Raw genomic sequence first — 25,913 nt, forward strand, 5'->3', positions numbered from 1 at the left:
AACCATTCTCCTTTACTGAAAAGATAAAAAGTAGATGTGAACCAAATTCACATTTTCTTTGGACCAGCTAAACACATTGGCTAACATGGGTCTTACTTACAGCTGCCAACATCACACCTGGACCGGACTACAGAGGAAGGAAAACTAGCCTCTTGGCTCATTGTTGCATATTTACAGTAATGTTTATTATTAGGCCATTTGTTCCTGTGAAAGAAAGAAAGAAAGAAAGAAACAAACAAACAAACATGGTGACAATCTAGATATTGAGAAAACAATGAGACCTCATCATATGCCAGTACAAACTATTTCTGCAAGTTGTACACTTGTTTAAAACAACTGACTGTTGATAATAAAATAGGCTTACTTCCTTTGTTTTTCACCACCTTAGACATTACAAATGTTGCTCTTATTATTGGCTTACAATTTATTTGTGGAACAGTAGTAAATTATATTCAATAAAGCCTTTAGTTCATATTGATAAAGCCTTTATAAAGGTGACAGTGGTGTTTACATCATGTCTGTTTACTGAATGAATAAATAACTTATGCACACATTATTAAACAAAAAAATCTGCATGTGCACTCAAAAAAAGCAAGACAAAAGTGTATGCCTGTGTGCACATTACGTGTATGAAAGTGTAACCACACACACACACCCTGAACAGGTATAACAAGTTGAACTTAACCTAACATAGCTTCCAATAGCCTAAGAGCAAAAGTAGCACCACCCTCTCTACTAAATACTCGTTGATCGGTAGAGACTCTTTCTGCCGGAGACACACAGGACAGACAGACAGCAGGTAAAGGAGGAAGATACCATGGCAACTGCTTCAGATCAGGTAACTACGCTTCTTTTTTTACACAAAAAAGTTTTGAAACAGAGCAAGTTTTTTTTGAAGATACCTTAAATAATTCAGCACTGGATTTTATCTAACTTTTGAGGTGAATGACCACCAGGCCAACAGTCTGTTCTGCCCAACAAACCAGCGTCCACGTCTCAAAAAATAAATAACCATGTTGAAATCGTAAGCTATTGTCAAAGCCTGATGCCGAAAGATCGTCACATTGAGACTAATACTATAAATGTGCACAGTTTTCATTATGAGCAATTCAAATGTGTGATATCATATTAACCCCTTGTCTTGCTAAGTCTTACTAATACATTACAGGGATGAATGAGTGTTGGAAAATGGCAAATAGTTGTGCTCAAGCAAACATTTGAAATTTTAAGTACATGTAACATAAAAGAAAAATCAGCTAACTGTAATTGATAAACATTTTGGATGTATCTGTTACAGCTAATCGAAATAATAACAAAGTGCTGAACATATATCCCAGGTGACTACAAACTGACTAAAAGCTACATTTTAAAAGAAAGAAAGAAGAGAAAGACAATACAAAACAATATGTTCATCCAACTACACACTTATGTCACACCTCAATATGTCAATAATCTGCTCCTACTGTCTGCAGAGTGTGGAGTTTGTGCGAACAGGCTACGGCAAGAACACAGTGAAGGTTCTCGTCATCAGGAGACAGGGGAGCCACCACTCCATCATCGAGCTGAAAGCTGACGTGGAGCTCACGCTCAAATCACGCAAGGATTACCTGACCGGGGACAACTCAGACATCATCCCCACCGACACCATCAAGAACACCGTCCACGCTCTGGCCAAGCTCAAAGGGGTAGGATGAGGAACATGGCTACAAATTACAGTTATATGATATATCTTTCCACTCATCACAGCAAAGAAGAAAGATCTTTGTCATCCAGCTTTAAACTGAACTAGAAGCAGCTACATAGAAGTTTGATATGAAGAGAGATTCAACAGGATTAATGGCAAAATACAGTACTTGTGACCTGACTGTACTTCTCAAGGGTTAATTTCTATAGACTGAATTCATTTCATTAACACAATTTAGAATTTTACAGGGATTCTCGTTTGTTAAATTAAAATACAGAGATGTTACAGTCAATGTGGCGCCCCTCTCCCCTCTACTGTTGCATTCACACCACAACACTGCTGCTGTTCAAAGCTTTGACCCCCTCAGGTGGTTGCCAAACGTCAATGTTGCTAAAGCTACTGTAGCTAACGTATCAACGGTCACAAATCTCATACAGAGATAAACAAAACAATCATTTTGGACCCAACAAAGATTAATTCACAATCATAATATTGTTTTTTAAGAGAAGGAGATGCTTTTTTCTGCACCTTTCTACAACCTCTGTAGGTGTATTATTTAAAAAAAAAAAGATTTGTCAACATACATTTTTTTTTAAGAGAGACAGCTAGGTATTTAACAATTATTCAATTAATATTTAATTAACAAGTATTAAGTAACTGTTAACAAATGTATTTTGTTACTAGAAACATGGTAATTAAGCTCCAAACTAACTTACCTTTATTGTAAATAAGGTACTCCTAATATGGTCTTTCATTGCCAAGCCACAGCTCAAACACACACTGATCAAATAATATCAAGAGGAAACAAACCTGTTGACTTTAGTTTTAGTCTGCCCTTCCTTCATGTTTCTATTCATCTGTTGTTGATGTTACTCAGACTTCTTTGAGATGGTCTTACCCGTCGCTCTGCTTTTTATTTTATACGCACCTGCTACAGGTAAAGACCATCGAGCAGTTTTCCCTGGATATCTGTAATCATTTCCTGACCTCTTTCAACCATGTGCTGAGGGCCAAAGTTCACATGGAGGAGGCGCCGTGGAAAAGGCTGGAGAAGGTAAAAAACAGTTTTTAGTGAGAGTTTGCCTTTTTGATGGCAAACATGTGGAACCAGTGATACTAAAGTGTAACTTAATGTGTGTGTTGTAGCATCAGAGCACACTGTTAAACCACTGGTGGTCAGCAAAAAACAGGTTTATGTGACTAACAATGGTTGAAGTCTCTGATAGAATTCATCCATAATTATTAGCAAATAGATGAAAAAACATTGTAATTTACCTTAACTCATCATAAGAAGTGTGTCTTTTACTCAAACTATTTAAGCAGCACCATAACCTGTGCACATCCTAACTTATTCAACTATGTGACACATCAATCCTCTAATGTGATTTTAACCCAGTTTGTCGTCATTTATTTTTTTTCTCAGAATGGAGTAGAGCATGCTCATGCATTTATCATCAGCCCAGATGCTTGTCGCTTCTGTGATGTTGAACAGAATCTCAATGGTAAGCACAATTACAGACCCACAGGCAGTATTTGAAATCAGTGTAGTTGAAATTGCATTCTTCATCTGTGTCCAGTTTCAACTCTTAAGGCATGTTGATTAAATCCTGTTAACTACGGGATCTATAACTGAGGCTAGGTCCTTAGCATTACTGGATGTCACTGATGCTGCTGATGACAGAGTTGTGATGTTTCCTGATGTTTCTAAATTCTCCACACTCACCAACTCTGTGCCCCACGCAGGTATCCCCGTGCTTCACAGTGGGGTGCAGAACATGACGGTGCTGAAAACCACCCAGTCTGGTTTTGTGGGTTTCCACCGAGACCGCTTCACTACTCTGCAGGAGGCCAAGGACAGGTGTTTCTGCACCTCTGTCTACTCCAGGTGGCGCTACAACAAGATTCAGGATGTCGACTTTGATGCTGCATGGTAATCATCTGATGAAAAACGTCTGTTAAAAATCTCTTTTTCACATCAATCAGACAAAAACTCTAAAAGTGAAATTACATACTTTCACCGCCCTTCCAGGAAGTGTGTGAAGGAGACGATTATTGAGAAGTTTGCTGGCCCCTATGATAGTGGAGAGTACTCACCATCTGTGCAGAAGACCCTTTATGAAACACAAGTTCTGGTTCTGGACAGAGTTCCTGAGGTAAGCCCCCATTTTAGATCATAAGATTTATAACAAAGCTCCAGTTAAAATAGGTTTTAGTCGTGTCATCAATGCTTCCTACACATGTTCATGACACATGATTACTTGTCAAAAGAGAACAGTAAACACGGTAAAAACAGAAAAATAATTTAAGAAAATGCACATTTTCTAGGCAACTGTCTTCACTAACTCTTAAGTTTAAAAGAACCACATAAAATTTTTACAACCAATAATCTTATGTTGAGATAATTTACTTTTCTTCTTTAGAAAAACTTGAATGTTACTGTGCGTTCATGTGCTGCTGGCATTAAAACATTTTTCAGACTTGAACAGTTCTCATGAATGCCCTCTCAAATCGGAACAGCAACTCGGAAAGTCTAAGAAAATTTTGGTACATGAGTTGATGTCATATGACTCTAAAACATGGCGGACAAAAGTAAATATTGGGTTGATGGAGAAAAACTTTTACCAAAGTCACGTATTGTATAGTCATTGTAACATTTCCAAATATTGGAAACAGTTGTCAACATGGTGTTTAAACACTCTGAGTGATAAAATGCAAAACACCTTCTTTATGGTGTCCATGTTGCTCCGACATGACGCACATGAACACATCGAAGTCAGAAGAACGACTTTCCAACTCAGGAGTACATCAACGCAACATGGGAAACAATTATTATTATTTTTTATGTGTTTCAGAAATTGTTCACAGAAAGGGTGTGAAGCCTATTTTTCATTATTTGGGTTCTCTAGATTAAATGGTTGCCATTGAAAATATACAACTACTAATTGTAATTCACATTAATGAGTTTTCTCAACAATTCTTGACATACTGATTTTGTTGTTTCTAAAAAAACAATTAGTATATAAGTATGGAAGAAAGTCTCAATAAAAGGCAATGCACAAATATTCTTGAGGACAGTTGCCTTGAAATGTTTTTTTTTTTTTTTACAGTGCAAGTACAGTCAGCCATATGTGTCTTTACAAAAACTGTATGGCAGATGACTTTTGCGCACACAAAAGTCACTGTACGGTCAAATGAGGGAATGAATGCCTGGAGGACAAACCATTATATGTGTTACATCGCATAAGACAATCTGAGCTCATTCTGAAAAATCCTGGTCTAAGTATTCTGTCTTCTAGGTGGATGAAATAGAGATGGTCATGCCCAACAAGCACTACTTTACCATAGACATGACAAAAATGGGCCTCAGCAACAAAGATGAAGTAAGTTCTGTTATTACAACTAATCTTTAAAAAGGTGTTAAATCATGAATTACTTGGTTACTGACAAGTATTTTCACACTCCCAGGTTCTTCTTCCCCTGGACAACCCCTCAGGTAACATCACAGGAACAGTGCGCAGGAAACAGCTGGCCAAGCTGTGAAGAAAATGTTGCTGATCTACGAATCAAATCAAGTTCTGAGAAGAATGACCTTTAAACATACAATCAAACACAAGAAAACAAAAACAAAACAAACAATCACAACTGCAACTCAAGATTTCTCAAGCACAATAAAGCTTTTGGTCATGTAATGTGAATCTATAATAGAGATAATATAATAAAAGAATAAATTGATAAACTAATGTTGTTCTTTGGTGAGAAAAGAGCACCATTTATTGCAAATCTTTGATTCAGATATTCAAACTCCAGTGTTATGTTGCACATGTACATTGGTCATACACACTTCAACAAAGTTGTCTTTAAGACAATGCTGAAAGCACCACAGGTAGGAACATAATAAGAATATATACACATAAATAATTTCATATCAAGAGCTTTGAGCCTAGATAACTGCAGGAACAAAGAGGCTTTCGACTGACTTCTTGTGTCTGGGAAAACAAAATGCTTCACTGTTACATGCCAAGGACGACTCAGGGATTCAGCTGCGCGAGTTGGAGCATAAAAACTGATTTTAGGGCAAAATACGATGCAGCAGAATAATTTTCTGCTTGTATCAAAGTGTTCAGGTACGATAGGACATACAGTTTTCAACTTTATATCATCTTATATACAAATATTTTTTTTTAAACCAACAAAGGTTAATTCACATTGTACACACGCACGCACACAAAATCATGGTCTCCTCAAATTTCCTTCTTTTAAATAAAACCCACACACACACACACACAAAAAAAACATAAAAATACATTTCTCAAGCAGCAGAAACAAGAATGGCTGAAAGGGTAAACAGCTGAGTGGACTCCATGTGCAACCCATTTTTGGGGTCCACGCTTATAAAAACATACAGCATTCAAATCCCGTTAAGGTGCCACTGTGGCCAGAGGAGTCTTTATGAAGCAGTGGCTAACCTGGGGTCACCTGACACGATGATTGTCACTGAGGTGGGTGCACTGACGGCCTGCGGTGCTACGAGGCATTGGTCTTCAGGTGTTGAGTTTGCAGTGGCTTCACGTGATACTCGTAGATTTTCAGCGCAGGGCCGAGCTTTATCGACAGCCCTGTCAGGACGTCGTTACGCGTCATCAGGAGCAGGGACTTGCCATCGATTTCCTGTCAGGTGGAGAGAGAAATATTTTATTTTAACCCTCCGTAGCTTGTTTTTTATCACGCGACAGGTATCCTGAGCAAGGAGAGCACTCCAACCTGATCCTGAAAAGCTGTGGCTTGCTCCTCAAACCCTGTTGCTTTGAAGTAATTGACGACATCGGCGACCCCCCAGCTGGCAGGATCCGGCAGCTGACCGTTCTCCACTGGGCTGTGGGGTCACAGTGAATGGTTTAATGTGCGCTCAACTGTAACAGCTGTTCAGCAACAATATACAATGTCTTACACTTATTAGAGATGATACCTTTTGGTGTCAACAGAGCCATTTGCCTTGTCTTCCATGCTGGCTGTAAAAAAAAAAGCAACTATATAAATACAGTAATAATCATCAAAATGTACATTGCAACATGTAGTAATTCCAACTATCAACTTCATTTTTTCAAACATCTGACAATCTAACTCTAACCCACAATTAACTGAAAAAGTGGTGATTTTTGTTTATAGATGAATCAACCAGTTCCACAAAAAAGGCAATACTACATAAAATGAAATACATTATGAATATTCAAAATCATTACCAGGGCTGCAACTAATGACTTCTCATTATCAATTCATCTTTCAATCAGTTGTTTGGTCTGTAAAATTGAAAAATATAATTGTGAAAAGTCAGTAACTAAATGTATCAAATAAATGTAGTGGAGAGGAAGTATATGTAGCAGAAAATGGAAATAAGTAAAGTACCTGAAAATTGTTCTTAAGAACAACACTTGAGAAAAATTAACTTAGGTTTATTCTAGCAGTGATTGTTTGACATTTTGACACAAAGAGCTTCAGTTTTACTGCAAATATCTGCCTCAAATATCAGTTTTCAGCCTCCTTGATGTCTGGATCATGAGTTGTTGTGCGAGTTTTAAACAGTGGTCACAAAACATGGGATCGTGATTAACCTATCAAAAGGTTATGATGGGTTTCAGCAGCACACAAAAACTACTTTCAAACAGACACTTTGCTGCTACGTTTGACTGCCTGTGTTGTCACTGAGCCCATGAAACATTAATTCAGTCTCTTACAATCAGTAACGCTGCAGGGAGTTTTCATCAGATGTCTTCTCTCGGAGAGCTCAGTGGGTTGGCAGCTCAAACACCTTCATTGTTTCTCTTTCACAGTCCGTCTTCACTGCAACCACAGTAAAAACAAGTACAGCTGGTGAAGCAGTAAAAGGGGACATTCACAAGCCAAACGTAGCTAAAGAGCAAAGCTAACGTTAGTACTGTGTCAATAAGTGACATCGGGGAGCTGCATTGTGAAAATGACGACCTAAAACTCACGTTAGCTGGAATAATAACAGCAAAATAACGTTCACGCCGAATGAAAATGATTTAATTGCCGCATAAATTATTAAAATTAGAAATAGCGCAATAACTGCAGCACAATAGCTAGATAACGTTACGCTGTGTCGATAGCTGATATTTAATCGCTATTTCGTATTAAGCTAACAGGGGTAGTTAGCTCGGTTTGCTAATACAAAATTTAACAGTTACCTTATTTTAGATGATTCCTGCTTGACAACAACAGTTCGTCCGAGATAGACACGTACTTTGGATAAGAATAAAACTGTCTAATAACAGCGACGGTTTACAAATACAGAAAAGGCGATAATTGTTTGATAAAATCAAGATTTAATCAAGTAAAGCCAACTAGCCCCTCTTCATCCGTTTAGCTTCCTTCGCCCACATGACAGCAGAGAATCATGGGAAGTGGAGTTTTTTTCTCCCGCCGTTTGTAGTTCAACACCAGCAGCCACCAACAATACATACAGTGATATCTCTCTTCACACAGGACACGGTCACCAACACTTATAGTTTTTAATAAAAAGAATTTATTATAGTGACATATCCTTTGTTACATAAAATCTGCTACAGCAAAGTATATTCCCCTTGCAAACACAAGTAAATATGGGTGGGAAAAAAAAAAAACGTGTCAGCCTTCTAAATGATGTGCAAAATGTCCCACAAACTAAATACAGACACATTTCAGATTATTGATCCCATACTGGCATGTGTGACTAGCTACGAAGAACTCATAAACTGATTTCCTTCAGGCAGGAGTGTGAGGTGACTCAGGGAAAAGTGCCATCAATTACATCAAATATGACAAACATTATTACACACATGGGGGAGAATGACACATGAGAAGAGCTGTGGATTTCCTACACACATTCTGGGAAGGTTTACACACAGGCAGTTTGGATTGAAACATGCTGAAGTCCCAGGTGTAGTTTTCAAAGTTGATCCAAATTAAAAAACACGTTACCGATTCTGCAATTACATTCTGTTCACCCCTTCAAACTGGAGAAGTAATGTTGGATCCCAGTTTATCAAGTTAATTACAAATCAAAAGAAGAAAAAGAAAAAAAATAAGTTAGATTAAAAAAGGCATCAATGTGTGTTAACTGTGGTAAATACGTTTATTTCTATATATGATTTAGTTTTTAATATGGGCAAGTTTTTCCAAAATAAAAGTACAAATAAATAATCCAATATATTCACCGTCTATAACACTTTTGTGAATAAAACAGTTGAAGTCTCCTTATATATCGTGACAACTATGCAGGTTAAAACATTAAAACTTTAAATTTATTAGACATCTCTAATATAAATAAAATAGCATCAGAAACAGTTGTGCCTTTTGAAATAAAATTAGGGCTAAATAAAATGTCATCATGTGCTCAATATATGAAAAAAAAAAAAGTTAAATTCAGGCATAGCCAATATCCATATACAGTACATCAGTACCTTAAAATAAAAAAGCATTCAGTCCCCAAAGCTTTTTCACATTTGGTTGTCTAAGATTGTTGAAATTGATTAAATTGCATTTTTCCTCATCTACAAACACTTGAGCACCATGTCAAATAATGAGCAAAACTTCGGAAGAGACTGTCAACAAACGCATCATTGTATCCATAAGATGTGAAACGCAGAAGATTGATTTCCCCACAACCCTGAGTGTCCGACCTGCAGAAATGACCTCGAGCTCTGACCTCCGTGTGGATGGCAGAGAAAACTTCCCCTGTAGGGAATCAAAGGACCACAGACACAGGAACAAGACATCTCTAAATTCAACAATGGACACCTTGGCCTAGTAGATCCTATGATCACCTGTTAAATACACATGTCAGCCTGCCACGCGGGTGAGGACTTTTCAGAGGCAGGGACTACATTTCAGCAACAAGGACAGGAAGTGTGAGAATTCAAGGGAAATGAATGGTGCCCGGTATAGAAAAATCCCTCATAAAACTTACATATCTCTTAGGGGGAGAAATATATATTAAATATGTGTAGACAATAACTTAACAGGAGAGGTTAACAATGAAACAAAATGTTCTTCAAAGTCAGACTCTTGACCTTATTCCCTTTAAAAATCTGTAACAAGACCGCAACATTTTTGTCTGTGAACGTTCTCGAACTGACCTGACTCAGCCTGAGCAATTTTGCGAGGAAGAACGAGCAAATATTGCTCCATCACAGTGTACAAATTGGTTAAAAAAAATGATGCAAAGAGACTACAAGCTATAATTGAGGTAAGTATATGTTTCAACCAAGTCGTGACCAAGATGAATGAATACTTTTAAGGTTATGATATTTCAGTTTTCTGTTATTATTTAAGGTGAATGATTTAATTTTGCTTTCATGGGATTTTGCAGAGGAATATGTCACTCACTCACTCTTAAAAACTGCTTCAATATCCCAGGTTATGAAACAATTTAAAAGGTAACGAAACAAAACAACAACAAAAAATGATGGGAACACTTTCAGGGAGCTATTAGCGTGTTGTGACGCTGCTGTACAAACGTAACAAACATGCAAAAGTAAAAATGAAAATAAAACAAATATGGCAGTTAACACAATGATTTCCAAGTGCTCTGCTGAAGCACAACTAGCATTTGAAAACAAAAATCAAAAAGCAACCCCGGATGGACAAAATATGTGTCTGTGTGACCAACACTGCTTTGTATCCACAACAACATACTCTGAAGGAAATTTAACAATCTGACCTTCCTGCTGTTAAACAAAAAACGTCTATGCAAATCATACATTTTTGCACATACCAATGACAGATGACCTGTTAAGTCCTGTGGAGTGACAAACTTCAGTTTCCCTTCTTGTGAGACAGAGATGTACCTGAAAAATATATCATCTCATTCCATTCATTTAATACCAAAACTAGTCTGAGGTAAAAGGAAATGTCCTGTGACTGGATATGGATAAAACAATGCTACAATTGATGAGTTAATACAGCACTGACAAGTTTCTGCTTCATTATAACACTTGTCACTGTTGATCAACCTCCTCAAGAATTAAATGTCTGAGCGCTAAATCTCAGAAACTTCAAGAAGTCGTCAGTTTTCCTTCACTAAACACGAGTTTCTTTGAATTTTGGTCATGCTCTAATAACACAAAAGTGTTGAAAGTCTTTTGTCTCATATATGTATATTCCTATATGCACAAATACACGGTTCTAGGTCTTAAGGACGCCAGAATGATGAATAACGGTTAATGTTGAAGTGTTCATGATTAATGAATAATTAACTGAACCCCAAAACACACTCAGGCATGTAACAGATGACAGATAACTGGAAAAACTCAATGCTGGAAATTCGAACAAAATCAATATCCCTTCTTTTTTTCCCCAAAGCTTAAATCACAATATGTGCAACACCAGCTAATACAATCAATCACTCTTTGTGCCACTTGAAAATGGGCAATAATATTAATTTTCATGTTGCTTTTTCAAATAATTATTTGAGAAGGAAGGCTTTTCAGAGGTGGCAAACAAAAAAAAAAAAAAAAGAAAACAAAAGAAAAAAGACAAAAGATGAAAACGTGGTCTAGTATTTTTGTGTTGCAGCACAGGGGGTGTCTGCATAATGTGCCTGTGTATAGGTTAGTGCTAACTGCACGCAGGATCATGGCAAGAAGGACCTCATTCAGCTGTGTGGAATGAAGGAACGAGGCATTTGTTTTGAACACGTGACGGCCTCTGTTCCACCTTAACCCTCAGGAGAGTGCAAATATCCCAAAACACGTGAGCCCTGATGGGACTCTTGGCCCACTCACTAGAACTCAGCAAACTCTTTTGCACACTTTTCTGTTTGTGAGACATGGATGTCCTCCTCTTCGTAGTCGTCAAAGTTGCTTGTGTCTCCTGGTCCTCTGCACTTTGGCAAGAAGGGCGCTTCAACCTAAGAACAGAGAAGAAAATAGGATGTTTTTCTTTTTCAGATTATTAATCAAATATACCAACTCAAATGATTTTGACAGCAAGGAATTTCTTAGTCCCTTTTTGTTTATAGAGAGTGACACAGAATAATTCATTAAACGTACATTCTAACTTCCAAGATAGCCACGATACTCCTTAAAAATGTTTAATTTGAAGGTCTTAAAATTCATTCATTAATAATTTAAAATTTAATTCAATGCACAATATGTCATTTCTGCTGCTAGGGGTCTCTCAATCAAAACAGCAGGGCAGTTGGACAGAGCTGCCTCTCAGCTGTTCAGACCCAGCCAGCTTTTGAGGAGAGAGTCAGGTGCAGGGCCAGACCTTCTGGAGGAATGAACAACTGCAGTCACATCGGATTCTGCTGTCATTTGGAGCCATTTACTGATGGTAGGAGAGCGCAGCGATTACTTTTCAGCCTTTGGGATTAAAGAAGTGGCTTTATTTAGGCAACAACGATTTTACGGAGGTGACCTACATTGTTGGGTGTTTATCTAGTGTAATGGTGACTGCTGAGTGAAGCTGGAGGGGAACTGCACTTTACTTCATGAGGTTACTTTACAGAGGAGAGAGGGGAAAAGAAGAGAGAGAACCACAGACTCTGGTGAGTACCGAGTTCGGTCAGAGGTTGACCTGGATTCAAACACACAGTCAGTGCATGCCGTTGCTTGTTAGCTTGCAGCTAATGTACAGTACAGTACAGCATCAGTAATACAGAAGCTGGTTGGGGCCAATAAACACTTGCACGTGTAACCTATAAACAGCCGCGGTCAGACTTGCAGGAGTACTGTGGAGTAACACAACCACCATTGCGATGAGAATCTATCGGACCTGACACGAATGTTCATAGATGATGTAATCTTAAAAGGTTTTATTCACATTATGTTTAGCCTTTTTCAAATAAACTTAGATTTCCCCTGGGTTTGCACATTGTTGGGAACATTTTGACTAATGTAAATAAAAAACTCAACATGTATAACAAAGGTCTAGTCATTTTTAGACATTTTAATGCAGAATTTCTTTCTTCTTTAAGTTCTTTGTAGATTGAATCAGACTATCTTGTAATATCACATTCTGTGGGCATACTGTCAACTTTAACAAGCGTGAGACTGCACTGCATAACGGTCATAAGGCAAGACAATTCAGTGGAGTTTGCAGAGAGTGACCCCGTCTCCTGCCTATTTATACTACATTTGAGGTATAGATTTTAAAAACAGCGTTATCTGACTTTTTTAAGCACAACAACAACAAAGTTTTTGGATTCAAAACCCCATTATAACACCTACCTTTCTCTCGTATATGGCGATCCAGTCTGTTGTGGAGAACCACTTGTGATTTTTTATGTCATTCACACCATTCTTCAGGTTGCCAAATCTCTTTGTCAGGTCTACCTGGAGCAGGTTTCTTAGCAGATCCTTCAGGTCAGAGCTAAAGTGAGACGGGAATCGTACCTACAGGAGTGAGAAAAGAGGGGGACAATGGATTATCAAGCCATATGTCATTTTTACTTACTTTAATTGAATATGCTTAAGGAGATGAGACACTAGAGAGACAAAGCAAAGTTGATGCATGTGGTTGAAAAACAAGCGGTGAAATGACAGAGCAATAAAATATTTTGACTGAGACTTTGCACATACCTTGCCAGACACAATCTTTTCGTAGATCTGGATAGGCTGGTCAGCAAAAAAGGGAGGGTAACCAGCAGCCATTTCATAGATAAGGACTCCAAGTGCCCACCAGTCCACAGCTTTGTTGTAGCCCTGGAAGAATCAGAATCAGAATCAGAATAAAGTAACCAGAGAAAATAAAATAGGAGTAAGCAGTTTACATCATATCACTGGTGAAGTAATTGAATCAGTGTTTTTAAACAGTCCGTTTAACATTTGGTTGCAGATTCTTTGCATTTGATGACTAGCTGAAGTGAACACCCAAAGACATAAGCACACACGTCTTTGTTCTAAGCTTCAATTCCTCCTTTTTCACTTTTTGTTTGTCTCGTCAACTTATTATTTACACTGTCCAGATATGAATGTGAGAAAATGATATTGAAATGATATTATCATAATATGCATGTGGGCTATGTTGGGGTATAAATGACTGACCTTGCTGAGGATGATCTCTGGAGCGAGGTACTCAGGAGTTCCACACAATGTCCAGGTCCTGCCTTTTACTCTTTTGGCAAAGCCGAAGTCTGTGACCTGAAGAGAGACCAAATGTAGTGTGATGAGGAAGGCAAGCATGTAAGGGCAAAGTAAGCATGTACTACACTAAGCCTACGTTTGTTTGTCAGGTTTTATCATTATCTAACTTGGGGTCAAACTTAATGAATGTATTAATTTGCTATTCTTGGCTGTTACCAGCAGGGACATAGTTTACAGACTTATTGATGGCTGACACTTTCTGTTTACTTTTCTTATATTAAACGTTACACACCTGGATATACCCATGTTGATCTATGAGCAGGTTTTCAGGCTTCAGGTCTCTGTAGATGAGGTCCAAGGAGTGAAGGTACTCAAAGGTGAGTATTATCTGAGCTGCATAAAATCTTGCATGGTGTTCACTGAAAGGAGGGAGGGTGGACAGTCAGACATTGGCGACTATTCTCAACTCTCTTCTGAGCGAGGGAGCTAATTCAATCGTTCAGTGTACGTCCACCTTCAAATTATGCCTTTCTCAAGCTATTTCATCAGTGACACGAAAAAGTGGAAACTTTGTCGAGTCCAGTGTTGGGTAACGTTACTTTTAAAAGTAACTCGTTACTTTACTGCATTATCTACTGAGAAAAGTAACGCGTTAGAGTACTTTAGCGTTACCAAAAATTATGGTAAAACTCCTTTGTGACTCATTGCGCACGTCGGTTATATTGTCCAGACGGCGTGTAGCCAACTGTACAAGTACTTTTGAATGTATTGGCTCTACCATCATTTTGTAGCCTTCTTTACGGCCCACAATCGGTCACTCTGCAGCCTGATAGTAGGAATGACGAAATACAACATTTACAGCTGTTTATTTTGCTAACAATCTGACATTGAACTGGGCAGAGGTATACAGTATTATGTACAGCTATTTCAAAGAAAACAATACAACACGGCCCTTTATAGCCCGGTTTATGATGCAGCTGACAAGCATTTATCCTCCAGGCACAACTTGCATTTTACCGTGATGTTGTTCTTGTCCTTTTTTCGCCCAAAAATTCAAAACAATGGGAATATTTCTTCAAAGTTAATGCTGTCCTTTCTGCAATCTTGCTACATTGAATTAGCTAGCTATGCATGCGCACTGACACAACTGTAGGTTTACCTTCCACTGGCACGCAGCCGCCTGCTGAGCAGCAGGAGAGAAACAGAAAAAGTGCAAATGCTTCAGGGATTTTATTTTTGTGGCGACAAAGGGAAAGGAACAGACAGCACATTGTTTTTTCAAGTAACGATTACTTTTATGAAAAAGTAAATTAATAACGGATTACTTGAATTGCAGAACTAACGCGTTACGTTACGTTACTCGTCACAACAAAAAAGCAATCAGAGTACTCTAACGGATTACTTTGTAACGCGTTACCCCCAACACTGGTGGAGTCTTTATCCACTGATAAGTGGCCGACACAACACTCTAAATAAAAGAAATAAATAAAATACTTAAAAGAAAATGTTAAATTCTTCGTTAATTATACCTGAACCTTCCAATACGTCTGAGGTGTGAGAACATCTCTCCACCGGGAACGTACTCCATCACCATGTAGAGGTTTGAGTTGTCCTGAAAAAAACAACAACAAACAAATGCAGCTGATTGCATCTTATTTATAGATATCAATTGTATGATCACCTTCATGTTGGGAGAAAAACACCCCAATCTGATTAAATGTTGGTTGCTTGCTGGTTATTTTGAGAAGTACTGTGACAGGGGAACACAACAGGCCTGCTAGGTTAGCGATAGGATGTTGTATCCATGTAGTTTGGTTGTAAGCAGTGGGTGTAAGCACGTACCTTGAAAGAGTACTCCAATCTGACGAGGAAAGGGAAGGAGACGGCCTGTAGTATTCTCTTTTCGTTAAGTGTGTGTTCTATCTGCTTCAATTTCACCACCTGGAAAAACAAGGCAAAAAAGGTATTAGGCCTATATTCAGAAGAGGATGTTGTTGATATTTGCTTGTTATATAATTGGCAAATTACAAAATATATGCATTAAGTAAGCACAAACTGTTGAGTCTCGATTAGATGTTGCTCTATTGTAGATGTTTTGTGGTAGCCGTTTGTTTTTGTTTTTTTTTGCTTCCACTGCGGGTATCTTCCGTTTACAGTATCGTGTGTTGAGTAATTTTACTAAGTTTCTGATCATTGTGGTTTCTTGTCTTATTGACACTACGTGATTTTGTACAGTCGTCTTTCTGTTGTTCCTCTTTTTGTAGAGACCACAAAAAGACTTTTGTTACATTTTGAAACTGTGTCTGTCCCCCTCTCCAATCAGCTACTGACTTCCATTCATTTCAGTATGGTGTGATCAGTATGTGATGATTTTTACTTGTGGCTCCAGAGGAAGCTGTGTGTAATTTGATAAATTGCCTCCGGTGATGTCACTCAGTGACTAAGATGCACTGTGGGTAATGTAGGCACCAGGTTTCAAAATGCAGTCCACTGGTCTGCATTGCACTCATATAACACTGTTGGACTCATTACAGACAGTTTAAAAACAAATGATCAAAATGGATACAGCAGAGATATCACCTTTTTTATTTCACACATTGTCCATCTTTTTTTAGATCCTGGCACCTACATTACCCACAATGCAACTTAGCCACTGAGTGACATGACTGGAGGCAATTTATCAGATTAAAGGAAGCTTCCTCTCTGGAGCCACAAAAGTTTTATACTACTTCTTTATGCATGTAGTAATAATAGTAAAAAAAGACCTGGAAACACACTTACATGCATAAAACTGGTGTACTTATCCTTTAAAGCAACAAAATGTAACTTTCTGGAGAAAGTCAGTTGTCCAGAAAGTTAATACTGATGCAAAACATCAGTATTTGAAAACCTGAGGATGACACTCAAGAATCAACTACAGTGCCTATAAAAAAGTATTTACCACTGAAACGTTTCCCCTTTTATTGCATTTATAAAGTAATAAGTAATGTCAATTAATTTAAAAAAATATACATATAAAATTTTAATATAGATATAAAATAAGTGATTGAATAAGTATTCACCCACTTCAAGTCAGTATTTGGTAGATGCACCTTTTATTCACACATGAGCCATATTCCTTCCATTCCTTAATGATGGATTTAACTGAAATCCGGGGGATGTTCAGTGACTTAGAAATGTTTTTGTATCCATCCCCTGACTTATGAGTAACGTTTTGTTGCTTTAAACTTAAACTAAGATTGAGCTGTATGATATAAAACATTTCTCAAGAATTACTGACGAATAGTTGTAATTTATGCAACTTATTTAAAAAGTCAGCCAGTCTGGTGCATTTATGAGTTGGTGGTAAGCTCGGACGTATGAGACTTGAGAGTCAGGTGTTCAACAGCACTGCCCGCAAGAGCTATATTATATGAAAATCAAAGTCTGAAGATCTAAATAAGTAAACACAAGCATCGTGGAAATGAAAGCCCTGTCTTGCAAGGTACTTGGTTTAAAAAGACTAGTGTTCACAGGCTGGGTCTTTAGTCTGAGGTGCCAGAGATTCAAACAAGCATGTCAGCACACTAGATTGTCTCAGTCCATAGGTTTAACCCCATTGCCACACAATGACAAAAACACCTGGCCATGACACTTACTGTGATGAATAACCTATTGTATCTCACACACATTTCAAGTCCAAGTCTCTGCAGGTGTATTTGCATACTGTACTGAAATATCTAAATGGAAAACAATGGCTACTGTAAGGCAGTAAAAACACATTCAGAAATCTTTCTGACCACAGTTGTCTGGCAGTACAGCTAAAACAGAAAGTCAGACAGGTTTACGCCTGATAACAAAAGTGTGAAATTCAAGGGAACAGCTAGACAAGCAACTCACTGAGGATGTGCTAACCTCCTCCCACAACTCTCACATCAGTATTTAGAGAACGAAACTCTCATGTGAAGCCTCTCTGAGGTTTTCAGCGATAACGTGCCGGCAGCGCATGAGAGGAAACTTTCCATTTCCTTTTATGAGACGTGCCGCATTTATGTAGTTACAGCATTTGTCAAGCATGCAGGAGACTGCTTTTCACATACTGATCAAGATTTACAACACAAGTTCTTATGAGATGTTTTCTTTAAAACCACATGCTTACTTTTTGTTTGTCCAAGATCTTCATGGCGTAGAACTGGTTCGATTCTTTATGTTTGACGAGCATAACTCGGCCGAACGAGCCAGTGCCCAGAGTCTTGAACCTATCGAAGTCATCCAGGCCTGTTGTGCTCTGAGGAAACACATTGTAAGTGGAAGTGAGACAGCGAACTGAGGACTGAAAATGCTCAAGTTCTATTTGTATGTTTGGGTAGCTCTTGTAAATGCCACTGGTAGGACAAATACATAAGCTGGATGGAGATGTTTTTACAATAAATGCCTCTTACTGACACAATACCATTACGCAAACAGCGAGCATTAAAGTCAACAAGATGTGAGGAGGAAGTGGCTTGGCGTTATCACATATCATATACAATGTCTAATCGTTCTGCATCATGAAATAACAGATGAGTCCAGAGTGCAAAGGGAAATTTGAATAGAGAACAACGTACCTGTGGTGGACACTCCCATTTTCTTAAAAAATCTTCTTTGGCTTTAGCTAAGAACTCTTTCACTATAAAGAGAGACAAAAGTGTGATTTCACTATGAGCATATTGGTGCCCGCACAAGGTCGGGTAACAGGTTGGGGGAACTAAGAAACTGGGGCGGTTTAACGCGTTCAGGAAAGTAAACAAAGGCAGTTCACATGTTGAGGGAAATGCATTAAGGTCAGGCAAATGTCAAGTACTGGGGATGCAGGACTATACTGGACAAAACAGCAAAAAATACCGCCTAAAAACAACTCAAAACCACACGTCTAAGCAGGAAATTCTACTTAATAAAGTGATGCAAAGAGCTCTTGTGGTCTTTACAGAATCGGCCAATTCAAACACAAGCTATTCTGCATCCCTTTCAGGAGTAAGTGGGAGTCAAAAGGGGAGAGGCAGATAAAAAAAGACAAAATGCAGAACATAAGTGAGACTAGAGTGCAGGCATTAGAAAGACAGTGCATTGTGAAAGTCACAGCAGACATGAGATGTCCAAAGTCACAGAGTCATGGCAAGTATCTAATGTCTAGTTGGTGTTGTACTTTGTATGCAGATTTAAATGCATGCCTGGCATTAAAGGACCGCTATATGTGTGGAAGCTGTGTGTTAACAGACTATCCGAATTAGATATTATATAACACAAGCCTTGTAGGCCTAAACTACAGAATAAACTTTTACTCTGTGACTTTGGATGGCTCATGGAAAATATGAGCATACCAAAAGTCTCTACAGTTCACCAAGGGTTTGCAGGAACATTCACCCACATGGATGGAAATGATGGAGAAGAGAAAGAGAGGAAGAAACATTTATGAAGTGCGTAAAAACAAGAACATTTGAGATTCAAGTGGATTTAAATGCAACACACAACAAAATGACACTGGAGAGGACGACATAAGGAATCCCTAAAACCTGACAAAAGTTATTCTACACTGAAAGACAAAACTGTTTTAGTTGGAGGACTTTTTTTATCTTACATTATCTTTCAAACGCTAAAACAAATAGTGATTAAAGAATATGTCAGTCAGTTCTTTACAATTAAGCAAAATTGTTATACAGTTTCTTGTCTCGGTTTCTTGTTTTTGATTCTGCAAAATGGTAGTATTAAATATTTAGAACCAACGCTCTCTCTTTTTCTTTCATTCTTTCTTACCAGTATTGGAGGAGGCTTTCATTATCCTCCACTGAATAAAATGATGTTAAACTACAAACATCCGTCACAAAAGATATAAAACAACAGTGATTGAAAAGACATTGTAAAAAGCACACATAACAAGACATTTCATACTGGAAAAACAGTACACAAAAATGAAAGGAGGACAGCGTTATTAAGATGAAGTAAACGACTGAAACACAACAAATGGTCTGTTCTACAAAGTGTTATGCCTAAATTGCTTTCAGTGATGTCTCTGGTGGATCAAGAATGTGTACAAATACAGCAACCTGATGAGGAAGGTGATGGGAAACTCCAAACGAGTAAAGACCTTGAAACCGGGCTGCTATTGACAAACTATAGATGGCCAACCTAACAACCATGTACATGAAGAAAATCAATAATCAAACTTAAAGGCTTACCAAACCCATTAGAAGACAATTTAAAGAACGCCACTTGCTCTATTTTATATGCTACATTTAATCAGTTCTGCTGCAAACAACGGGTAAATGCAAGCGGAGACAAATCCCGCTCAGAGCAGCAGAGGGTCGCCGCCACACTTTAAGTTTAAAAGCAAAATGTCGCACTTACTAAGCTTATCCCACATGATGGTGAACTCAGAGATGCGAGGCACCTCACTCTCTTGTCCTCTCTGCTCCGTGCTATTCTTACGATATTTGTGGAAAATACGGCTGGCGAAGGAACCCTGGGCCATTTTGACACCGTGAAACTTACAGGCTCAGAGAAAAAAGGCAACCGTTTCAGCCCAAAGACCAATGAGATATACTAACTTCCTGTTTGCAGCCCAAGTGCACTGCAATGCTTGGCTAACCACATAAAGTTAAGCTTCCTGTTCAAGTGCTCTGCTTCAGTTTCAACGGCATGTCTACTTTTTCTCCGTGGTGGCGTTGTTGAAAACACTTATTGGTCTCCTGTGCAAATGGTGACCACGTTTTGACAAAGGTGAGCAAAGTCAGCAAAGCACACACATAAGCCAGCCTCATAATGTTATGTCAAAAACAAGGCACAGCTGTGGTGCATTCAGAGAGCTGATAAGGAAACTGTAGGCCTGTCACACCCACTGACTGACTTAGAGGGGGAAGTTATCTCCAGGTTATCGTGCTCTCTGGTGGTGAAGTTTAATAATGCAGCTTTCTTCTGTGCATAAAGTTAAGAAATGACCCTCATGCTGCATGTGGTGTTCCAGAAATGTGGTTTTGGAGTGGCACCAGATATACGAAGGATAAGGTCACCCAAAAATGAAAATTCAGTCAATATCTACTCACACACGTGCCAAAGGAAAGTCAGGTGAAGTTACATAGTCGACAAAACATTTCTGGAGCTTCAAAGCAAAACAGGGTTGCAGCATTTTCCAAAACTGAACTAAAGTAGATGGGGACTTGTTTTAAAATGTAAAAATAAAAAACTTAAATTGGCTCCATACAGCTTGTCCAGCGTAATACAAGTTTCCTGAAGCCCAGAGATCCCAAATTAATTTGAAAAGATGCTATTTAGACCCTTCTGTTAATCCGACATCTTCACTGTAACCGCTAAAGTAAAAGCACTAGCACACTTGTCAAATATGGTTTGTTTAAATACATTTTGGATCCAAGGGCTTCTGCAGAGTTGGATTACAGCTTGTTTCCTCCCCTAATCTACTTCAGGTGCTTGGGAGAATGCTGCAACGCTGTTTTGTTGTGAAGCTCCAAGAAGGTTTTGTGGACTACAAAACTTCACCTGACCTTCCATCGGCATGAGGGCGAGTAGATAATGCCTGAGTTTTCATTTTTGGGTGAACGTCTCCGTGTAACACCTACATTTGTAAATGACATACATGACATAAATGTTTACAGTGTGTTTTTGTAGCTCTGTTCACATCACAGTGTTCATAGTATATAACCCTCAGCCCCTCCCTGTAGAAACTACAGGTGGCTTAAGTCACAACAAGCGGCAGACTGTATGGACTACTGCCAATCAGAAAGCAGGTCAAGATCAGTGTTCTCCAGACAGACTGACATAGTAGGCATAGTACAGTTTAGTGGATTACCTCGATCATTAATGACAAATGCACCCTGAACACAACAAAGTGCCCTCTGGCTACTTCTCTCAAGTGATCGATGGAGCAGTTAATATTGCAGAATTGCTATCATTCAACAGATTTGACAAAGAAGGGAGCTGCTTTTGAATCATGTTATAGCATCAACACAACAGGTGAATGTCACTGTAAGAACAGGCATAACATTTCGATTTACACTAAATTTGTTGACAGCTGACTTGACGAGCCATCTTGTAGACCTCCTTTAAAAGAAGAAAGGGCAACACTATAAAGCAAAACATGTGTTTATTACAATCTTTAGCCTGCTTTGACCACATCAAGCAGCCTTTTGCTCAACTTGCCTGTTATCATGTACCTGTTGTTAGCAGTGACTAGGCCTTGTACTGCAGCTTTAGTTCAAACCAGTGTTTGCTGATGTTATCTGGCTCCAGCAGGCAGCTGACATTAGTTAGCTCTTTGAAAATTAAACATGTCGCCTTGATAACTTCAGTTTAACGTCACAGAGAGCTTTTGTTTGATTGAGTCGAGGATGCTGCTGTGGGAAACCTTCAACGTAAAGGTGAGGACCTCACTGCTGCCATTTGCTCATATTTCGCTTTCAATAATTAGCTAGCTGCATCATCTGTGACTCCATACCCAAGTGAGACAGGCAAACAGAAATCGTTAGGAGGCAGCTAGCACACCTTGTAAACTACCCTACCAAAGATGGTTCTTCTCTGCAACCCTTATCCCTGTACTGTCTGCCAACACTGGACAACAACTGCTAAAGGCTGACTTCATCCACTGACTTCATTATAAGCAAGCTCAGGCAGAACAATAGCCAACGTTACACGGCTAACAGGCTAGCTGGATGGTTTTCAGGTGCTCACCGCTTTCTTGCTCATTGCCTTTCTTGGCAGTTGCTGCGTTTCCCATCGTAGGAAGACAGGGCGATGCACAGCTGGCTCGGAGCGATGATGGTGGCGGTTAGCTAACAGGGTCCTCCGTTAGCTAGCTAACAAATTTCAGCTTGTGCTAGCTGCTTGGCTAACAACAACATCAATGTCTTCTCTTCGTGGACAGAACCTCGACGTGCTCGGCTAACCGCCCTGTTGATCTTTATTTACAATGTCCTTTGTCGTTCAAGTATGCCTCCGCTGGAATGAAAACATGATCCAGACTTTTCACCTCTGCCTGCTGTCGTTTTGTGGTGCGTTCAAGTCATGTGGGAATACCCAGATTAGTTGAATGTGCGTTCAAGTGCCGGTCGGAAATCATAGCATTTGATTTGTATTTTTTTTTTTTTTTTTTTTTTTTTGGTAAACGTATTTAAGTTATTATATATATATATATATATATATATATATATATATATATATATATATATATATATATTCCCTGAATATATATATTCAGGGAAGGTTTAAATTGAATGATTGCACTACTGAAGTGGCAGACTATATTTTTCAGGGCCCTCCCTACACGCACATTAATACTTGGTAAACAAAATTACCTGACTACCACCTTATTATTATGCTAATTATCGATATTTTTTAAACTATTGATATATACTTTTTACGCAATACTTATATGAAATATATATATATATATATATATATATATATATATATATATATATATATATATATATATATTTCATTTAAATATATATATGTACACACACACATACATACATACATACATAAAATATGTTAAACATTATCTAATGTAATCAGTTGATATTCCTTTCCCCTCTGTCTGGGATCCCCCGTGTCAAGGAGGCCCTATATGCATAGAATGCCTGTGGCTAGATCGGTCCCAGGATATATTCATAGCAGAAATGTGACTGAAGACATTTGGTCAAAGTCTCAAGTAAGTCCTAAGTCATTTATCTTCGGCTAGTCAAGTCCTAAGGGAAGTCCACCCCAAAGATACTGCAGTATCTGGTCTTTATAAAGAAAAAAGGAAGTATCAATACCTGTCTATTGCGAGTTAATCTAATCTGTCCAAAAAGTATGGCAATGAATTGAATTTGTATTAGAATTAATGATATTCAATGAAATAAATGCAATCAAACAAAAAACTTTTTAAAAGCTTATTTATTTATTTATTATTTATAATTTATTCTCAATCATAAAAATACTCCCTCCCCACCCCTTTTTAACAGTAAAATACTGATGGCCAGACTAAAATCTTTTTAAAAAAAACTCAACTGAAAATGTAAAATTAACACAGACAAGGCATTTGTTTCATTATCATTAAGTCAAGTCACTAGTCTTTAACTTTCAAGTCCCAGTTGAGTGTCAAGTTATTCATTTCTGTCAAGTCAAGTTGCAGGTCATCAAAATGATGACTCAAGTCGATGTCCAAGTTCAATTCCAAGCCACAATCACTGCATTACAGTAAAGTGATGTATTTTCTGAGGCTTCAGTCATCCAGGTCATGGCAATTCTAAGTGCTAAATATCGTAGGCAACTGAACTTGTTTCATTTTCTTGAAGAAGCTTCTTCAAGAGGTCAGGTCAATGACCCACAAGTGGACCTAACAACTCTGAAACTCAGAGCTCACACGTGTCCTTTAAGACTCTGTAAGTTCACTCCCACACAGGATTTAAAAGCCTGCAACTCCCCTCCAGTTACTTAGAACTGAAGAAACTTCTTGGATGAGAGGTGAAACGTCTTCAAGAAACTGAAACAAGTCCAGTTGCTTACGATACAGCACTTAGAACAATTTATACAGTATTTTGACGTTGTTTTTTCATCCATTATGTTCATTAAAGCAGTGATAAGCGATTTAAATAGCTCTTTATTCCAACAGTAATCACTGTTGTAGAGGTTTTGGTCAGTAACCAATGGGCTTGAGGTAAAAATATTTATGTTCTCATATTATTAGTAAACAAAGTAGAATTGAATCGGTATCTAATTTTTAATCTTGACTCACCTTTAAAGCGTTAGCTGGGATTTAAGTTGCATCCCTAAGGCTAGATGATAAGGTAGTGGCTAACAAGGCACGACTGTTAATAATGTACACATGAACAGTAAAATGTCAAAAAATATAATTGCACAACTTGTTTGAATACAAATGCCTTAAACTCAATAGCAAAGTAATGTTTTGTGAAATGAAGTAATCTGTTTACAGAAAAATTGTTTCATCACATCCATGAGAAAACAGTTTGACCCCACCACTTGTAGCCCTTTTGCACTACTTCTTTCTTCAATTCCTTGCTTTATGTGAAACAAAGGCCTATTGAATCAGTATGTAAGGTGTTATATAATGTATAACTCTTAACTTTGTTGCTGACTGTGAGCTTTGACCTCCAAGGGGGCACAGGTCAGAGAAATACTCACCCTACAAGGATAGGGCTGAGTACATCAAAATAAATCATTTTAACAAAGACATATGCCCGAGGGACATTGTGTCACTTCTAGTGTGGATAACACTTTGCATCAAAAGCAAGAATTTCAGAGATGCCTGTTATTCAAGGGAGTTGTGATACTTTAAACTTGTCTTTGAGGTGTTGAAATAAATCAGCATAAGAATGACTGGCTGAATACAATAAGTGTTAAAAATTAACAAGGGTTGGATAGATTATCCACCTGGCCAATAATTGAGGTCGATATTCAGCATTTTTCCAGTAATCAGTATTGTGTTTTTTGTGTCCGATAAAAAAAATGAATTTAAAAATTCATGTAGTCACCACTGTGCTCTCAATCAATGTCTTTCCCACAACACTATCTGATTGGTTACATGTTGCAAGAAATAGCCTATCAAGACTGAATAATCAGTATCTGAAAAGTCCCTTAAAATTGTACTTAAGTACAGAACTTGAGCAAATTGTATATTTCATCAATTGTAACACCAGGATTTTAATGTTTACTGCAAATGTATTTCGGTTATAAACATCAGTTGTTGGTCTCGTGGATTATTAATAATTGTTATCCATATTGGACCCTGAAAAAGCCTTATGGGTGGATCCCTAAGATAAGCACACCTAAACAAACTACTGAAACAAAGGGAAACCAATACAATTCATGGTGGCCTCCTAGGAAGTGCCCTTGGTTGCAAAACATGATGGAACCACTAACAAAGTGGAAACAAATGCCAATGGTGAATTTGATAATAAAGATATTTAGAAAATGCATCATAAACATGAGTAGGGAAGAGAGAGTCTGTTGAGGAACATTCCCACGTTATAACAGGGAAACATAGGTAGCTATTGAGAAGTGAATGGGGCGTTAATGACCTCTGAGCGGGTCGCACCCATACTCGGCAGGTTTGCCTTTTAGCACCATGGTCAGCGACGCAGTTGCTAGGTAGCTTCCCTGTGTTTGTACCAGCG

General features: G+C 38.2%; 3 protein-coding genes across 5 annotated transcripts; 1 reads left to right on the top strand and 2 right to left on the bottom strand.

Moving 5' to 3' along the window:
• Positions 1 to 769: 769 nt before the first annotated feature.
• Positions 770 to 5,414, top strand: uox (urate oxidase). Its single transcript, XM_084354840.1, has 8 exons — positions 770 to 838; positions 1,473 to 1,685; positions 2,622 to 2,738; positions 3,108 to 3,186; positions 3,428 to 3,614; positions 3,714 to 3,837; positions 4,981 to 5,064; positions 5,150 to 5,414. Exons 1-8 carry the CDS (start codon positions 818 to 820, stop codon positions 5,222 to 5,224), a joined length of 900 nt encoding a protein of 299 aa, XP_084210966.1. The 5' UTR covers positions 770 to 817; the 3' UTR covers positions 5,225 to 5,414.
• A 12-nt stretch (positions 5,415 to 5,426) lies between these two features.
• Positions 5,427 to 8,079, bottom strand: samd13 (sterile alpha motif domain containing 13). Its single transcript, XM_084354841.1, has 5 exons — positions 7,888 to 8,079; positions 7,417 to 7,522; positions 6,651 to 6,693; positions 6,446 to 6,557; positions 5,427 to 6,352 (listed from the first exon to the last, which is right to left on the bottom strand). Exons 2-5 carry the CDS (start codon positions 7,442 to 7,444, stop codon positions 6,209 to 6,211), a joined length of 327 nt encoding a protein of 108 aa, XP_084210967.1. The 5' UTR covers positions 7,445 to 7,522; positions 7,888 to 8,079; the 3' UTR covers positions 5,427 to 6,208.
• Positions 8,080 to 8,197: 118 nt separating this feature from the next.
• prkacba (protein kinase, cAMP-dependent, catalytic, beta a) lies at positions 8,198 to 22,793 on the bottom strand. 3 transcript variants are annotated; one of them, XM_084355594.1, is made up of 10 exons: positions 22,465 to 22,793; positions 18,354 to 18,415; positions 17,906 to 18,034; positions 15,610 to 15,708; positions 15,297 to 15,379; positions 14,060 to 14,186; positions 13,729 to 13,824; positions 13,264 to 13,386; positions 12,913 to 13,077; positions 8,198 to 11,588 (listed from the first exon to the last, which is right to left on the bottom strand). In XM_084355594.1, the coding sequence occupies exons 1-10, from the start codon at positions 22,508 to 22,510 to the stop codon at positions 11,463 to 11,465; spliced, it is 1,056 nt and encodes a 351-aa protein (XP_084211720.1). In that variant the 5' UTR covers positions 22,511 to 22,793; the 3' UTR covers positions 8,198 to 11,462. The 3 variants fall into 3 exon arrangements, with proteins under 3 accessions (XP_084211720.1, XP_084211719.1, XP_084211721.1); XM_084355593.1 differs by lacking the exon at positions 22,465 to 22,793 and adding an exon at positions 20,131 to 20,278; XM_084355595.1 differs by lacking the exon at positions 18,354 to 18,415.
• Between the last annotated feature and the right edge of the window lie 3,120 nt (positions 22,794 to 25,913).

The sequence above is a fragment of the Pagrus pagrus genome, assembly GCF_965226575.1.
Source record: "Pagrus pagrus genome assembly, chromosome: 6".
In the NCBI taxonomy this organism is placed as follows: domain Eukaryota; kingdom Metazoa; phylum Chordata; class Actinopteri; order Spariformes; family Sparidae; genus Pagrus; species Pagrus pagrus.

Bases quoted from the DNA above. Each gene is read 5' to 3' on its own strand.
- uox (XM_084354840.1), top strand. From the start codon at position 818: ATGGCAACTGCTTCAGATCAG. The intron at 839-1,472 runs GTAACTACGCTT...TACTGTCTGCAG, and splicing joins TGGCAACTGCTTCAGATCAG to AGTGTGGAGTTTGTGCGAAC. The intron at 3,615-3,713 runs GTAATCATCTGA...CCGCCCTTCCAG, and splicing joins GTCGACTTTGATGCTGCATG to GAAGTGTGTGAAGGAGACGA.
- samd13 (XM_084354841.1), bottom strand. From the start codon at position 7,444: ATGAAAACTCCCTGCAGCGTTACTGATT. The intron at 6,558-6,650 runs GTATCATCTCTA...GTGACCCCACAG, and splicing joins GGCTCTGTTGACACCAAAAG to CCCAGTGGAGAACGGTCAGC. The intron at 6,353-6,445 runs GTTGGAGTGCTC...TCCACCTGACAG, and splicing joins CCACAGCTTTTCAGGATCAG to GAAATCGATGGCAAGTCCCT.
- prkacba (XM_084355593.1), bottom strand. From the start codon at position 20,254: ATGGCCCAGGGTTCCTTCGCCAGCCGTATTTTCCACAAATATCGTAAG. The intron at 18,035-18,353 runs GTACGTTGTTCT...GTGTTTCCTCAG, and splicing joins AATGGGAGTGTCCACCACAG to AGCACAACAGGCCTGGATGA. The intron at 13,078-13,263 runs GTATGTGCAAAG...TCACTCCTGTAG, and splicing joins AAAAGATTGTGTCTGGCAAG to GTACGATTCCCGTCTCACTT.